At 38.4% G+C, this 18110-nt stretch overlaps 1 protein-coding gene across 2 annotated transcripts in view; it reads right to left on the bottom strand.

Annotated features, from left to right (window-relative positions):
- The window catches only part of EIF5B (eukaryotic translation initiation factor 5B), a 35984-nt gene that overhangs the window by 5154 nt on the left and 12720 nt on the right, over positions 1-18110 (bottom strand). The window contains exons 2-18 of one of the 2 annotated variants that reach the window (XM_041418012.1): positions 17733-17858; positions 17556-17643; positions 16536-17187; positions 15833-16053; positions 15505-15655; positions 13815-13910; positions 12779-12865; positions 11277-11360; positions 8807-9102; positions 8086-8193; positions 7830-7940; positions 6914-6981; positions 5588-5729; positions 3911-4042; positions 3095-3277; positions 2806-2967; positions 1072-1203 (exon numbers count right to left, since the gene is read on the bottom strand). In XM_041418012.1, the coding sequence (XP_041273946.1) occupies positions 1072-1203; positions 2806-2967; positions 3095-3277; positions 3911-4042; positions 5588-5729; positions 6914-6981; positions 7830-7940; positions 8086-8193; positions 8807-9102; positions 11277-11360; positions 12779-12865; positions 13815-13910; positions 15505-15655; positions 15833-16053; positions 16536-17187; positions 17556-17643; positions 17733-17858 (2839 nt within the window). Of the gene's footprint in view, positions 1-1071; positions 1204-2805; positions 2968-3094; positions 3278-3910; positions 4043-5587; positions 5730-6913; positions 6982-7829; positions 7941-8085; positions 8194-8806; positions 9103-11276; positions 11361-12778; positions 12872-13814; positions 13911-15504; positions 15656-15832; positions 16054-16535; positions 17188-17555; positions 17644-17732; positions 17859-18110 lie in introns of both variants that reach the window. The other variant, XM_041418011.1, reaches the window with a different exon arrangement.

Consider the following 18110-nt stretch of genomic DNA (forward strand, 5'->3'; position numbering starts at 1 on the left):
GATCAAATAAAACTGAGCAGATGCCCACCTTCAGAGCTGGTAACATTTCTCTGCAAACTACACATGACTTTCCCCAGCAGCACAAGTTTCTGCTGGCAAGGCTGAGCAAACACGTGGCTCACATTGTGTGGCCATGGCCTCAGCTGCCATGGGGTCAAGGACAAAAGCTGACACCTAAAACCATGAGCTGGAAAGGATCCTGAACACTCTTTAGGCCTGGGTACCAAACAGGATGCAAGAGCAGCAAAGCCAATTTGTTGCTTTTAGAGAAGTGAAAAAAACACATTTATTTTTTTAGAGCCTATGCCTTCTAATCTCAAACACTTAAGTCTCTTCCTCTGGCAGATGAATGGGTTTTGCCACTGACTTTTATCCATTGTTTATCTACTACCAGTAGTACACTTGAAGTAAATACTCATACGGACCCAGCAACAAGATCTGTGTTTGGACATCCCAAAAGTTTAACTTCCCTTCAAAGGCACAAATAAGTAGACAGAAGACTAAAGGAAGACTATGATTAAAATTTAGCAATGCGTAAATTGGCAACATGTAAATTAAATTAGCAAACTAACTTCCTGCCTTTGGAGAAGGCAAATGGAGCAGTTCTGAGTTTAGGATAGCTACATCCTTTCCTCTATCATTTTTAACATGTAAGTCTCAAAAGAAATTTATTACGAAAGTCTTAAATTAACTTTGCAATGAGGAGAGTTTGCAGAACTCCACTAGTACATATGTACCTAATATAATTTGATTAGAATATATCCATAAATTACTACAAATACCAAATTAACAGAGTCAAACTATACCATAATACTTGTTTTCAAACCATATTCTAGCAGCAGAGATACCCCAGCAAAATATCAGGGAAAAAACTAATGGCCAAGACACTAAAAACATCACACTACCAAAGCTTCACATGGGCACAAGGCTACAACATGTGACTGGAACAGTTTTTAAAACAATCAAAAAACACAGTTATTATTTGCAAACTGAGCTCTCAACATTTGAGTTTCATCCTCAGAGAGCTAAAGTCACCCTCAGTGCGCTGTACTTCAACATCAGCCACCTCACCTTCAGGACTGGGACTTCATCCTCTTTATGAGCTACAAGCAATGGCAAACCAGCCAATGTTTTTTCCAGATCTTTCCCAAGAATCTTCACACCTTGAGCAGCAACAACCTCTTTGTGCTTTTCATACTGGTTCTGAAAAAGAGAATACACACACCATCAAAGAGTTCTGTGCTGAGCAGCTGAAGAATACAGCGGGGAGCAGTGAAATGCAGCAGCTCCCAAGTTTCATCATGACTGTCTTTGCTTTGCACTTGCATGTTTCAGTCCTCCTGCTCCTCTCACTTCAGATACTCCCTGCACCCCTGCTGAGGTGGGCAGGGCACAGGGAAATCTTCCAAAAGCAAAGCAGGGGGCCAAAAGGAACACATCGTAGAAAAAAGCAAGCAACAACAGACATCTACTCACTAATAAAACCCACAAATTCAGCCCCATAGGCAAGTGATGGGAAGATGCCAACAAGCTTAACAAAAACACTAAAGCTTAGCTGACACACAGCCCAAGCCTCTCTGCAGGCAGGGCTGCCTCACTCTCCCATTGGAGGCCATCCAGCCTTCTCATGTACTTCGTTCCATGTACAATTTCCCAGGTTTTCTCCCCATCCAGGGGAACCTCAAAAGATGCCACATTCAGGGCTTGGCTCTAAGACATAATAAAACCAGTTATTTCTGAAGAAATTTTAAATCTTTAAATTGATGTTGGAAGGATTTTCTGGTTTGTTTCCTAATTTCTTTTATTTAGATGTCCCATCCTTTTCTTAAAACTGCAAAGCAGCTTCCTTCCTCAATAAGCACTTTGTTCCTGCAAGCCTCTATCCTTCAGCCTTCCACCCCAAGAATCTGGGTCTTATTTCAAGGATGACAATTCCACATGAAGAAGCTGAATTAAAATGCATCCTCACTGTCTGTGTCAAAAAAGCCCAACAGCTACCCTAGGTTTACTTCCCCAGCTCAAGGTTCCCAACCCTGAAAGGCCTACCCCATTACATTCACCTAGGTTATCTATATGGTTTTCTTTGCCTTAAAACAAGTCTGTGCAGACATTTATTCCTTCCCTTTTAAACAGGAAACATCAAAGCAGTTATTTTCATCATCTTTGAACTGCATGCATTAATCTTTATATATGTATTAATTTATTTACAGCCTTTTGATTCTGTGTCTCCTCCTCATTCAAGGAAAGCCATGAAGGAAGGATTTCAAATTCAGGGCCTCTCCTCAGGCTAGGGCAGCAGAACCTACCACCCTTGAAAATGCCAAGAGGCTGCAGCTTCTGCAGAAGTCCTGGTCACTGCCACTCACCAACCAGCCCTAGAAACCCACGTGTTCGCTTTTCTCAAATGTAAGCGTGTATGTTTTTTGTTACTAAAAACCCACTTCTACCAATATTATAACTTTAACTCGGAAGCTGCTGCACCGGAACGCTCCAGTTTCCATTTGAGATGGGGATCTCCCTCTTACATGTAGCCACATACTTGAATCCCTTATTAAAGCATGCACATCCTACTCCTCACTGCAAGGTAATTCCATGATCATTCTCTTTGCTACTGCTGTGAGAACACACACTCCAACATGAACATACAAGTACATTTTCAAAAAAGACACCAGATTTCCCCTGCATTCCCCTTGAAGCCCCCTTGAGATACCATTCATATAATGACATTCTACTACATTCTCTTTTTATAAAGCCTGATTGTCTTTTCCTGGTTCTAAATGTCAGTACAGTAACCAGCTGCCATACCTTAACTCGTAGCTCCTTCATAGGAGGAGGCAGCAGCAGACCTCTAATCTGAGTCACGATAGGGCCTTCTACCCCAGGAACAATAATGGTGTCTCCTTCCCTCAGACGTCCATTAATCAGAATAACATCTATGGTAGTGCCCATGCCTGGCAGTGCTTTAACCTGAATGAAAGGGGGAAAAAATTCACTTCCTATTTAAGCACTGCAAACACACATTTTTTACCAGAAGGAAGGATGCAGGGAAGGGAGCAATTTCTCTAAGAATTTCAAGAAAGAGTTGCTGTATTACCTCCATGACTTGAGCTCTCAGCTCCTGACACTCAGCCAGTCTCTTGGTCAGCATGGTCTGTGTGAGCTCAACGAGAAGAGCTATCAGACTTCCCATGCCATCCCCTGTGTGAGCAGAGGTAGGTACAAGAGAAACAAAAGTGCGGGGATCCTTATTCTCATAAAACAAGGCAGCGTTCAAGCCCTGGAATCAGGATTAACAGTTACACAGGGAAAAGCACATACACACATCAGTATTGACAGTAACATTCAACCCCAGGCAAGTACCACTGCATTTTTAAAAGCCCAATTTAAAAAGCCAACACTGTTACTGACAGCGTGCTATGGAACAGGAAGCCTCAATCCACACTTGGAAGCAGTGTGGGATAATTCTACAAAGCTAATTACCCCATCTAGCTTCTAGACATCATTGTATGTCACCAACAGAGGAAGTTCCCAGAACTGATGTGATTCATACCCTGCCAGCATCCAAGAGAAAGAGACAGATGGGATTCTCTCAGGCTATTCCCAAAGAGAAAGAGAACAGTGACAGAAAACTTCAACTGCTATTCATGACTCCATTGACCATGCACAGAAATTAGCTATTTTTCTCCAACCCAGCAGTAAGGATGGAGAGTTAAAATTATGCAAAAATTGATTTACAAGAGGTTAACACCAATGTATAAGATGCAACAATTTTCTTGATATTCCAAGTTATTTTGAGGAAAGGGGAAAAAACAAAACAAGAACCACCGACTAACCCAAAACAAACCACACCACACACCCACCCCTCTTTACTACCACTTTTAAGCGAAGAAGCTTGAATATTCCAACCTACCTGTTTTGCAAATTCCACTATGATAGCTTTTGCACGTTCTTCAAATTCATCTTTCGTATTCTTTTTCTGCTTCTTTAAGGTGACAGCTACATCTGTATCTGGACTTTTTTTCCAGTCATATAACCTATCAATCTTGAAAATACAACAGTATGTCATCTTATGCAGCTTACTAAAGGGTGTCTTTATGCTTATGCCACATCATTAGTGAGAAATACTCTGTCAACCAACTTAGCCAGCCATCTATCTGCTCCAGTAATCAAATTAAAGTGTTCTTATTTGCTTTGGCTGCTATATTTAGCTCTGTTTATGTCAGGCAGTATTACACGGTAGCAATATTACTTCAGATTTTAAAAAGTCAAGCTATAGTAATCTTTTTAATGTGGAAAAAGTTTATGTGCATAAATTACACCAAGGTTAAAATAAAACATTAGAAGAGACCTGTTTATAGATTCACATACACACAAAAAAACCCAAAACCACAGAGGTGTTTGTGATTTTTCCTGAAAAGAAACTACACTAGTTTTACAAAGAACTTCTAAAATTTACTGGTAAATATGGACCCTTTCCCATGCTGCTACAGAGAAGGGACCAGAGTGGGGTTGTTCAAAAGACACAGCTGTATTTCAGAAACACTTCCCCACAACAGCTGCCAAAACAGGACAGACTTAGCCCAAAAATCTACAAAATTCAGACTTAGTCCAAAAATCAAAAATACATCTTAAAAAAATTGATTATAACCTGGTCAAATAATACAACTGTTAACTTAAAATGCAAGAGCTCTTAGCTATTTAATTTCAGGCTCACTGTAGGCCTTTGATGCCAACAATGACAGTCAGGTCTTAGGGTCTGACCTAGAGGGAACTCTTTACTACTGTGCCGTAAGGCCTGGACACCTCTCCATCCAAGAGGCTGTTTGGTTCTTTCAAAAAGGAGCTGGTTTTGGCAATGAGATAATGGCCTCCTCAGTTCTAACCACCTTCAGTCTTAATGCTCCTTTCATTTTTGAATATATTGCAATTCTTACACTGCACATGAATAGCCTTCTGACAGCTCCTACTCAGCACATCAGATGGCTTCCAAAGCCATTGGACATGAGTAATTTCCATACACATAAAATAATTCATTGAGTCATCACAAACAGGCAGCATAATTTCTCATGCACAGGATTTCTAAAACCAGGGCACAAAATAACTGGCTGATTTTCTATCTAATATTGTAAAGCCTAAAACACTTCCCACCAGTGATCAGCATTACTGCTCCATGGCCTAAAGTCAGCTTGCCTTCCAGTCAAACTGACCAGTATCAGTCGCCAAAGTATGACTCATCAACACGAAGCTTGTGTTGGAATTTTATCAGAAAATGCACACAAATCTATGTAAGCAGGCACAAGGAAAAAAACCCATAACTGAAGTACAACTTCCAGAAGTGTGAATCCTATAGAGAAGTTACATAAGGCAACAAAGCTTACCAGTCAAGACTCCAAGAACTGATTGTTCTGCAAAGCTCCCATAGAGCCATTGTGGTATCAAGGACACAGAAAAATGCAACACACAGGACCCAAGAACCACCTCTTCAGATTTTACACAAAACAATTCCAGTTCAAGGAAGAAAACAGATGATTGACAAATGCAATATCAGAGTGGAGAAATATACTATTAGAATAAAAATCTAGCCTACCTTGTTGAGAGCTACTATAAAGGGGCATTTCTTAGATTTCAACAGATTTATTGATTCAATTGTCTGTGGTTCCAAACCATGCATGATGTCAACTACAAGTATAGCAATATCACAAAGTGAGCTTCCTCTATTTCTTAGATTGCTGTGACATTAGAAGACAGAAAAAAAAATCAGTCATTTAGCAACAGAACCTTTATAAAAACACCAAGTACAACGTCGAACTTACACTAACAAAAAGCTAAAGCTCAGCAGTTATTTCCCTCAAAAATGTAAACCGTTCAAATGACACTTTGTAATTTTCATTTAATAAAATATATTAAAGAATGTATTTTGTATACATTAAAGCAAATGTAACGTATACATTAAAGCAAAACTAAGAAATTATTATTATCCTGAAAGTTTTCATATTATTTTATATTCTTACAATGTAAGATATGTTCTGGTCGTTTCAGGAGCAACAACTGGGACAGTTGAAGTGAAACGCAGGAATGTAAAACCTGAACAAGACTTTTTTTATATACTGCATAAACACTATGACTATCATGACTTTATACAATACAAGATAAAGAGACTTCATTGTTCATCATTGTTGGCAAACGAAACCTGGCTAGCAGATGGAGAGCTGTAGGAGGTACCATGCCAAGGTACTGATCTGAAAATTACCAAGTGCTCCACAACACAGCATTTCAATGCTTACAAAGGTTTTTACTGAAAAATGTCACATCAAAGGCTTAATCCTTCTGTTTTGAGATTTCATCCAAGATCTCACCTCAGTGAGTTTAGTTATGCTTGTCATGTTTTACCCTTAAAAGCTGATTTAGTGGCTTGCCTGTAAGCCACTGGAGTTCCTAGAATGCATTTGATCTCTGCTAAGACTCAGATGACTTGCGTAATTAGTAGCTTCCAATCTTACAAACTCAGTTACCTTAACTGGGACACTATGAATGAGAGACTAGGGAAAAAGTTTCAATTTTTCGAGTACTTAGGTCACCTGAAATCCTCACCTTTTTTCCTCCAGCTAGCTTCCTGCTTCCATCTTTCCTCTTACACTAACTATTTATTTACATGCTTTTTCAGATATTCATGGCTCAATTGGCACGAAGACAGAAAAATAATCAGCTATAAAAGGCCAGCAATTAACCAGATATAAAAAGCACCTGCAAATGAAGCAAATCCACTTAATTCCTCTACTTTAAGTTGGTTTTGTCGGACTTTTTTCAAGTGAGAACTAAAACAATGAATTAAGCAAAGACCACATTGCTAAGAATATCTCCAGATGCTTTTGCCATCAGTTCTGAGAAGTACAACATTGTGAGAAAACGTTACCTGAAAGACTCATGTCCTGGAGTGTCGATTATCAGCATGCCTGGAATTTTTATGTTCTCTCTGTCAAACTAACATTTCAAAATATTAGCCATCTTGTAGAGATTACACAAGAAGAAAAAAGAACAAAATAAGAGCTGGCAACATTACTGACAGCCTGCGCTTCAAAAATCCAGATACATGTTTTAAGGCCAGCACCCTCTATCAACCAAATCAATCTGCAGTCACTTCAACATTAAAAAAAAATCACGCAGCACATTCCCCCAGGTGCCAACTGACCACAAGGTAAGCTAAAATCTGTAAGACAAGGCAGCCTACAGAAGAAAAACCATTTCAGGGTAGCGAGATGTAACATCCTTGTCTTGAAGATTTTCTCCTCTCCCCTCAGTTTACAGGTTTACTGAGTTAAATCTTGGAAAAAGCCATTACTACACCAAGGCTTTTCAGCCAGCTGCTTCCACAAGCAAAACAGTATATCGTTTCCAAAACAAATTACACAGAACAGTTACCATTTCTGTAACACGATAAAATTCATCGCCCCGAAACTGGCCAAATTTCAGCACACACAGCAAAGGGTAAGTTTTTAACACAAAATATACTCAAGAGGTTTCAAGAGTATCAATTTACAACCAAAATATTGACAAGTAAGCAGTCTGTGTACATATGTGCGCTGTCCAGAGCAGAGTAAACATTATTTGCATATTTTTCTGAAGAAACAGCAATGCATTAACTGAAATCAAATGCATGAAAAATGAGACAACCTCCCCTTTCCTGGGGGAATGACAGGAATTAAAAAACAATTGACTACAAAATTAGAGGGGGTGAAGTACATCTGTCCCTCTCAGGAAATCTCACAAGGCCTTTGTTAGTCTACAGTCCACTTTTTTTAAGATGCAGTCACTGAAGTACTGTAACTTACATTTTTCACCATCTTGGTTTGTTCATTAATAGCTTCAAGAGGAACATTAGTTGCACCAATCTGCTGAGTGATACCACCAGCTTCACTGTCCTGCACGTGAGTGTGGCGGAGCTAAAGACAAAAAAAACCAGAAATACTTACACAGAAGAGACTAAAGTTATGTCTGAGCACACTCTAATTCTTTTTGTCCTCAACCAAAAAAATAAATGCTTAAAAACAAGAGGCACAGGCAGTGCTTTCGCACTCCACACCTTACCTTATCTAAAATTTTGGTCTTGCCTGTGTCTACATGCCCCAGGACACAGATAACTGGTGCTCTGAGCTTTTCAGTGTTCATATTTTTGCTGTTTTCAGCTCGTCGTTTCTAAGTAAAAGACACGTAAAAATTGGTGAGTATAATCCAAAGCACAGCTCACCTCTTGACTTGATGACATACATACAAACAGAGTCAGCTGTGGGACTTACATTTTCAAGGCAATTTAACGTCTGTCATCCCTCTTTTGGTAAATCAAAAATTTTTGACTAACAGTTACATTTTTGTTTGGTTGGTTCTTCTAACAGTCTAGTAGGCTAAGTTGTTATATCCACTAACAGTAGCTTTGCTGAAGGTGCATTCTGAACAAGCACCTTGGGTGAGGAAATCAAGAACGTTAGCAGCCATGAAAGCACTGAACAGTTTAGACACATCTTTTAGAACTTGAAAATATCTATCTGTAAAGAATAAAAGCATCTTTTTCCAGTAGGGATATAGAGGTGGAGGGGAACAACACTGAAGTTGCCATCTTTGTGGTCAAGTTACCTAAAAACAAATACTTTGTCTTCACACAAAACCAAGGGGTTTTTTTCTTAATTAATACAATTTCTGAACCTGCTTAAATATTAGCCCTGACACAACCACCATTTTGACAAATTTGACAAAATTAACTGGAAATTAATCTGCTGTTATACAACACAAGAATCCAAGTGTATCCTAATACCTCAATTCTCCGTTTAGCTTTGTCATAAGCACGCTCCTCCTTAGTGCGGTCATCGTCAGAGTCATACTCGGAATCAGAGCTAATTTCCTTGCTAGGCTTTTTTTCCATAGATTGTTTTCCAATAGCTTGGGAGTCTGGCTCTCTCTCATCTGAAGTCTTTTCATCCTCATCTTCACTGCCTTCACTGTCTTCAGATTCTTCACTCTCTTCTTCCTCTTCCTCCTCTTCCTCTTCCTCCTCCTCTTCATCATCCACTTCGTTTTGTTCTTTGACTTCAATATGGACAGGTTTGCTCTCTAAAAAACAAAAAAGAGTAAAGTAAAAATTTTCTATTAAACTTCACACTTCTGGGGGGAGATGGCATCAAAAAGCAAAAGAGACTACCAGAGAAGAATGAGGACTGAGAGTAAGTTCTACAATAAATGCTTGTCAAGATCATTTTTCAACTTCCAATGCAAAAAAAAGAGGGAAAAAAAGTGTTTCATGTTCAGAGTTGTTGGCTTGTGTTCCAAATCCAGAAAGAAAGCAAGTTTAGGGTGGAGTGAAGAATTATATATCAGCACACTTATGTTTAACGTTATTTGCAAACATTCAGACATTCTTTAAAGTCATGTGCAGTTCATAAAGAATAACGCACCAACACCTTTTTAATAAAGCCAAAATACTCCAAATCATTGTTATATGGATTCTGTACACAACTGATCAAGAAGGCACATTTAAGCAGACATAATAATCAGAACACTCTTTTACACCCATTAAAAAGAAAAACCCATCTTCAGGTTTTCTTAGATGGTTCAGAGAAGATTAGCATTTTTCATAGGAATTCTTCAAAAAACAAACAAAAAGAATTAACAATATGTAATTTTCTTTCTTTGAAATCTTCCCACTTGTAATCACCTGTAAAATTATAAAAGGCAAGCTGATGATGACTTTAAAACCACAAATTCTCCTCCTCACAACATGAGTGAGTGGCATGCTCACTGCTCTTAAGAGATTAGTAATGTTTCCTTGCTACACTCACAGTCCATCAGCATAGTAATAGACTAAATCTAATTCCAAGGAAGGCTCTTTTCCTGTATCCCATCGGCAGAGCCTTCAAATCCAAACATTAAGAAGTGCTATGTCCTCTCCAGGACAGTGGTGCCAGATTAAAACCAACACTCAAGGAGGCAAGCAGCCCTTAGAACTCAAAAGCACCAGAGGAACACACCTGTGCTGGAATTAAATCCATTCTGGTGTAGGTATCTGAATGTCAAGTATTACACTCGAAAGCTCATCACTCATCAAATACACAAGTGTATTTGACGAATAAATAGTCTTTAAGCATAAGAAACAAGACATTAAGGAAGCCCAAGTCCAGTAATCAACTCCTGTTCAGCACGGCTCACAGAAACACACTTTCCTCCACCACTGGAAGCAAGTATCTGAGAAGTTATCCCTGAACTACAGCACAGCCCTAAGTTTCCCATAAACATTGCTGTTGAGTACAAACAGAATATGGCCTTGGCACACACGCATAGGAATATTTAGTTTCTGGAAATTCTTTGCTTTCTTCTAAACCTGCCTCTCAAAGAAGCATATCATAGAATCACAGAATGGTTTGGGCTGAATGGGACTTCAAAGACCATCTAGTTACAGCCTCCCTGCCAAGGGCAGGGACACCTTCCACTAGAGCAGGTTGCTCAAAGCCCCATCCAAACTGGCCTTGAACACTTCCTGGGATGGGGATCCACAGCTTCTCTGGGCAACCTCTTCCAGTGTCTCACCACCCTCACAGTAAAGAAGCTCTTCCTACTATCTCAACATACTCTCAGTTTGAATCACTTTCTCCTTGTCCTGTCACTGCAGGGTCTTGTAAATAGTCTCTCTCCATCTTTCCTGTAGGCTCCCTTTAGGTACTGGAAGGCTGCAATTCGGTCACCCCAAAGCCTTCTCTATTCCAGGCTGAACAATCCCAATTCTTTCAGCCTCTCTTTGTAGAGCAGAACTTACTATAACACATGCACACTTAACCTTCACACCATTTTATTCCCCCACTTCTTTGAAAACTTCTCGGGGTACTCTCCTCGATGCTGCCAGATTCACGTCATAAAAATACTACAGCTTTGAAATGATTACTAGAGAAATACAATACCAGGTAAAAGGTTTCCCTAAATTCAGAGATTGTTTAAGCATATATTAGGATTTTTACTCCCATAACAAAGGACAAAAAAAATACAACCAATTTTAGATGGTAACTCCACATAAGAGTATTTCCAAAGGGTTGTCTTAAGCAGTATTTGCATGGCTTCTGAAAGCTCTGCTTTTGAGAAGAGATTCTTGTATGTATTTATCATCATACTTACCTCGCAATTTATCTAACAGAGCAGAGGAAAAGTCTAAGCAAAATATTGTTTTCTGTAGAAACACAAAACTTAGCCCAAAGCCTCTTAACCAGAAAAAAACATACACTTAGTATTTACATGCCCACCTTTCTCTCCATCTTCATCACTAACCATAGCTTCCCAGTCATCCAGACCTGCATCTTCTGTTTCATCTTCTTCCTCCTTTTCTTCTGAAACCAAGAAACCCAACAGTGAAGTTAAAAAAAGTCAGTCCAGCAACATGTAACATTTTTAGATGCCCCTCTTCTTGACATACTGACAACTGCAACTTGCAAGTTTGCTGTTACCATAATTCTATTGAAATATCTCCATGTTCCATAAAAAGAAGATGCTGCATACTTTAAAAATAATCTCCAATTCTCTCCACAAAAATCATGTAGTGCTAGCATCTTTGCCTAGAGAAACTTTTGTGGAAGACACAGAAATCTACTCATCTAGTTGCTGTCTGCATATCATGCATAACACCTGCCACACAAACCTGTACCACAATCATGATCCTAGCAAGGAGTTGCCCAGTTAACAGCCACCATGTATAACAAAGTGGCAGAGAAACAAGAACAAGTTACAGTAGAATTTTAACTAGTGAGAATATACAAATTGTCTGTAAAAAGGACACCAGGTGCCTTAACTTAAATATACCACATATTCCAGAAGCATTAAACATATTAATTCAGCAGGAATTCAGTTAGATTTATGAAAAGACTGCAGCTCTTAGTAAGAGACGAATGGAAAAATGCAACCATACAACCCTCTCCAAAAGATGCATTATACAATATATATTTGCTGCAGCACATGAGTCATAAATTTCAGCTCTATGAAAGGAAGACTTAAGTTCCACACTGCTAGAATATTAGCTAGGAACTAATGTTCTGCCAGTGAGGCCTTCTCCTAAGGCATTGGAATGGCCATCATGAGATAAGTCAAGCCAGAATCGCAGGACACATTCAGCTTTGTTTTCAAAAGCTGCACATTTTGTCAGTATTTGTCTGACTTAATACGGGTAAAAACTGAAACAGTCTCCTTGCAGAGAAAGAAGTCCAGTACAATGTGATTTCAACCAAGCAAGTACTGTGTGTAGGCAAAGATGAGGGCAACAATCTGATCAGCAAACTTGCTGATAACTCAGTTTCACAAGCTAACACATATCCTCTTCATTCAGCAGTTGTGAAAGCAAAACATCTGGCATAAAGAATACAATCACTGTGAATACTGCACTATCAATTCTAGAAGAAGCATATTTCCTCCCTACCTCTACTTAACTGTTGACAAAACAGACTCGTAAAAGCAAGTGAAAAGTCAAGGGAGCGAATAAGGCACTCAATGTGCTCATTTGAGATAACTGACCAAGCCAGTTGAAACCTGGAGTTCACCCAGAATAAGGAACCTTTACACACTCATTTTGAAGCTTCATGCCTTTTACTCCATAAAATTTCATCAGTTCCCCCCTTAAGAAAGGCGGAAAAAAAAGAAAAGCCAACTACCTCAAGAAAGGATGGCCATTCAGCCCCACCCAGCAAGGGACGGTAACTACCATGCAGCACTGACACACAAGCTTAAATGTTTGAAATTCATTAGCGTTACCACCAACCTGGATCTACGGGAAGAGGAGCCTCTTCTTTCACTGGTGCTTCCAGTTCTACAGCATCTTCAGCTGGGGAAGTTACTTCCACACTTTCTGAAACTGCAAGACAGGAAGTTGCTTGCTACCTGTCTTCAAAGCGCAAATTGACTAACTTACACATACAGCTCCACTCCAGCTTATTTGGAAAACACCTGGCCTTCTAAGCAGTTGAACACATTTATGAGATAGGTCAGTTATTGACATTAAAAACTTCTCACTTTCTTTAGAAGACAAGAGAAAATGAAGTAATACTAGTGAACTACCCACACCTCCTCTACTATTCCATTAAAACTGAAAACTAAAAAAAAAAAATTACTGATACAATTCAGATAAGCACCATTTTCAATTCTTTACAAATACTCCACAAATGATAAGCAGGCATATAACTAACATAAAAAAAAAAAAAAAAAAAAAAAAAAAAAAAAAAAAAAAAAAAAAAAAAAAAGAAAAGAAAGAAAAAGAAAAAACAGGTAAGTAAGAAATACATCTGAAATTTTTAAACTAAGGGTTGGTCTTGAGAAAAGCCACAGTAATCCCCTGGAGGAAAGTAACAAACCACAAAAGTCAAAAACTGACACATTCAACCTACATCTACCAGTGCAATGAATTCTAAGGTTTCAAAAATGCAAGCTCTTTGAACTGCTCTGAACAACTTGCACCCAGGAGCTGAAAATTGGTTTTATATACCAGAAAGCAAATAAACAAACTGTCTCCTATTTAAAAGCACTAAAATTAGGATCAATGTACTTTCATCCTGGAACAAACTCAGACATAATTGTAACTCACTATTATTTAAACTACTTTGTATTTGATGTACATGCATCACATATGCACACAAAGCATTCAACATCACATTTGTAAAAGGCCTATACACCCTGTACATCCCCAACATTTAGACAATCTAAACCCCAAAATGAAATTAGCTTAAGATTAGCTGATTTCTTTTATAAGTACTTCCAGAAATGTGACTGATCAATTAGGTATCCCTATATGCAAACTACACCTTCTTTATTTTCTGGCTGCTGCTGCTTCTTTCTCTTTTTGTCTTCATATATTGGCCTCTTCTTTGGCACAGAGTCTTTCGATGGCACTTCAACACCTGCAAAACAAACAAAAAAACTGTTAAAAAGAAAATCCAGGTAATTAATAAACAAACTTTGGTTTAAATGAAAACATGTTTTCCAAAATTGGAAGATAGAAGAAGAAAGAGTAGAAAGTAGGTGCAATGCATATTTTGTCTTTTTTAAAAGTCTGAATTCAAAGGTAGAAAACCTAAGAGAAGTATAGTTCTTCAGATATTCCTGCCTGCTCTCAAAAAGAAGTCAGGTAACTGGAGGAAGGCAATGGCAATGAAACAAAATACATGCAAAACAATCGGATTCTACAACTGCAGGCTTGAAGTTATCACAAACCTGCATAAAACGCCACGAACACATACACTTAACCATTTAAGGTCTGCTATGCAAAAAATCTCTTAAAACCCATCTGCCAATGGTCCTAGTTTCAGACAATTTGGAGTAGTTCACAGGCAGAGCTCTTCTAAAATGCTTAAGGTTGTTCAGCAGATAACATTTTCCTTTTTCCTCTATGTGGGAAGGTTTGTGGTTTTTCATTTGTTTTGTTTGTTCAGGTTTTTGGGTTTTGGTTTGTTGCTGTTTTAAGGTGGTTTTTTTTTAATTTTACAATACTGATGGTATCAGGTATCAAAATAATGCCAGGTTCAATTCACAAGCTTCATCTTTGCCTCACCAGGAAGTGGGTGCTGTAATACATGAAGGGATTCCATCAAAACCAGAAATTTGGTGCAAAGACAAATTAAAAACTGAATTACTCCTGCACAATCAAATTTTTTTTCAAGTACTGAGTGATTTATGTTGCAGATTTGACAAAAATCCAGTTGTAGGGACACATAAAGATTCTAATAGCTACAGCAACAACCAAGGAGAAACAGCCTTCATGTATGCTTAAGAGCTCCAAACATTTTACTAGCTACAAAGATTCCTACATTTATACATCCACCTACCTGTGAATTGTCAAATAGTAATTTGTGGGAGCTGAGTGTATTTGTAGAGTATACTTCCTTTTTTTAGTCACAAACCAGTTACCAAGAACAATTTAGGCCATTTTACTTACAACATACTGGACAATTTTACTTCATTCCAATGGAGACAGATTATATTTCACAGAAAAGCAGGAAAGCTCTTATGTACACCTGGCAAATCCCAGATTAAAATATATCTTTTCCGTGGACTTTCCCATTGTTTTTGAAGCAAAACAGTGCACTTGCCTAACTAAGCATGTGAATTAATTCAACAAGACCCAGATCACCAGTCTTACAAGACCTTCAGCACAGCCCATATGTTTTTCCTGGCCTTTAGACTACACCACTTCCTTAAGAGCTTTTTCCTAAGTTCCACAAGTAACATCTTTAAACTGCAAGTAGACTGTATTCAAAAGCTGGATATTCAAAATCTAAGATAAAAATACAGGCACTTAAATCTACTTAAGAAATAAAGGGGAAGGGAGGGCACACACTGCCTTCCTTGACAACAGAGCAGCTTTACATGGAATCACTCAGTACTTGCCCTCCTAGCTCCAGACAGCAAAAAAAATAAACACAGAGCCATAACGGATATAAAGTTTGGTTGAGTTTTTTGGTTTGGTTTTAATTATTATTAAGCTCTACTGCTTACCCTGAGCTTGGAGTAGTTTAAGAGTAGCTTCTGCTCTGGCTCTGGCTTCTCGCTGAGCTTTTGTTAAAAGCTTTCCCTCTTTCTTCAAACGCTCCTTCCTCTCTTTTTCCTTCTGTTTCTTCCTTTCTTTCCTCTCTTGCTCTAATCGTTCCTAGAAAAAGATAAATAAACATGCAGAAACTCTAAAGCATGCTTTACACAAAAGCTGCCCAAGTATATTCTGTTTACAAGAAACATATTAAGGGTTAATTCACTAACTGCAGCAGCAAGCAGACAGATTAAAGTTACTCTCTTCTTTATTTTATCCTTGGAGTGGGATATACGGTACCTCCTCTTTGCGTTTTGCTTCAAGCTCTTCCAGTCGTCTTATGCGTTCTTCCTCCTCTCTTTTTGCCCTTTCCTCCTCCTCTTTCATTTTAGCCAAGGCCTCTTGCATGGCTTTAACTGTGGCTTTACTGGGACCCTTCTTCTTCTCTTTCTCTTTTTCTTCTTTCTCACCCTTCTTTTTTTTCTTGTCTTTTTTCTTTTTGTCCCCCTCATTGTCATCAGCTACAGAAAGAAGAGGCACATTTTCAAAGACCCCAGAAATTTCAAAGATACTCTAAGTACAATTTATTTTTCAAATATGATAAATAACATCAAATGAGGAATATTTTCACTGGCTACTATACAAACATTTCATAATGAAAACAATTAAACTCTCTTAAGTCATGGCCTGAAGTCTTAAAGTATCAGAATAACAGGGAAGTGCAAAAGTACTCTCAATACAGAACTGTAATCATATACTGTAATAAGAACTCACTATTTAGCTTGTTTTCTCATATACCTGAATAAACTACCTACTATACCTGAATAAAGCAGGCCAGAAAACACAGCCACCTGTGAGCCAACACAGAGGCAGACAAGGCTACCAAATTTCTAGTACTCACAATTCAAAATAAACCAACACACTAACCTCACTGCCTGGCACCTCTCTGGCCTTACAAAACCTACAGTATTTAAATTAAAGTTTAAGAAACCATGTTACAAACCTTCTGTTCCTGCAGCAGTCTCTCCTTTCTCCCCAGGGCCAGGGATTGCTGTAACTTCAGAAGAAGCCTTCTCTTCAGTTTTTTTTAGAGATTCCTTTGGCTTTGCTGGTTCTTTACCACCTTCTAATTCTTCCTTTTCTTTCTGCTTCCTCAATTTGGCTTTTTCTTCTTCACGTTTTTTTCTTTCACGTTCTTTTTTTTCTGCCTTCTTCTGAGCCACTGTTTTTACTTTGAATGAAGGTTCTTCTTCATCATCCCCACTCTCTGCAGCAGGAGCAGACTTTGGCTTTTGGTTTTTCTTTTGTCCTTTTCTAGACTGGGAAACCTCATCTGATTCATCACCACTCTCGCCTGCAGACACTCCTCCCCCACGCTCTTTGCTTTTCTTAATGTTAGTTTCATCTTCTTCTGACAAATCGTGTTTTTTATTTGACTTCTGAGTTTTCCCTTTGCTTTTCTTAAGCTGTGTCTCATGATCATCATCATCACTGCCAGAAAGCATGTCTTGTTTTGCTTTCTGAGGTTTTTTAGATTTTTTATCTTTATCTTCCACTTCCTCACTGTCATAGTCATTTTCCAGATTGGCTTTTTTATTCTTTCCTTTTCTTTTTTTATCTTGCTTTGATATGCTTTCTTCATTGTCATTTTCAACCTGGTGATGAAACAATTCCATAATCAGCCATAAAACATTACTTGCCATCGTGAGCTAAGCATTGAGATACATTATGAAAAACCTCTCTTACTGAACACAAAGTTTGAAAGCAATACCTACTCCTGCTGAGTGTACCATACTTCAGCCCACAAATAAGATTTATTCTGATTGGCTTTGAATAATTATCAGCATGAATATATGGTTTCTTCGTGATTGACTTTTTACAATGAAAATAAGATCAAATATAATTAAAAGAACATGCTAGCTGGATTTCCACTACACTACAACACTAGAAGTTCTCTGCGACAGAAGTGTCTCATATTTTAATTATTTCCTATTAAAAAGCCCACCTCCCTCTCAGTGTTCACCTTTCCTGCAGAAGGTTGGTCCCTGTCAACTTTCCCTCCTTGCGCCTCTATTGACAGTTCCTCCAGCTCCTTGAGGATATCATCTTCACTAAAATAAGAAAGAAGTTAGGGCACTTGAGTAACTGAGTTTTTGGACAATGGAGTAAGATCAGGCAGGCAGAAAAAAACCTAGCTTACTCAAAATCTTGTTTCTTCTTCTCTTTTTTCTTTTTGCCTTTGGATTTTTGAGGCTCTTGATCCTTTGCAGCTCCCGCACCTTCTATCTCAGCAGCAAGGGCATCAATATCAATATCATCTTTTGCACTAAAATGAAGAAGGAAAGCACTAGTTCAAACGTTAAGTTTACATAAGTAGAAGCCATTTGAATTAAAAAAAAGATTCAAAATGCAATATCAGTCACAAAAGATACGTAATGCAGAAAAAAATGCTCCATGTTTAACAAACGATTATGCACTGTCACCTTATTCCACTCAGTAGGAAGGGAAGGAAAAAACCTTCACACATGTGATCTGCTTGAAGGGAGGTGGAACAATAAAACCCATTCCGTTCTTGCAA

The sequence above is a fragment of the Onychostruthus taczanowskii genome, unplaced genomic scaffold (assembly GCF_017590055.1).
Source record: "Onychostruthus taczanowskii isolate IOZ18803 unplaced genomic scaffold, ASM1759005v1 scaffold58, whole genome shotgun sequence".
Classification (NCBI taxonomy): Eukaryota; Metazoa; Chordata; class Aves; order Passeriformes; family Passeridae; genus Onychostruthus; species Onychostruthus taczanowskii.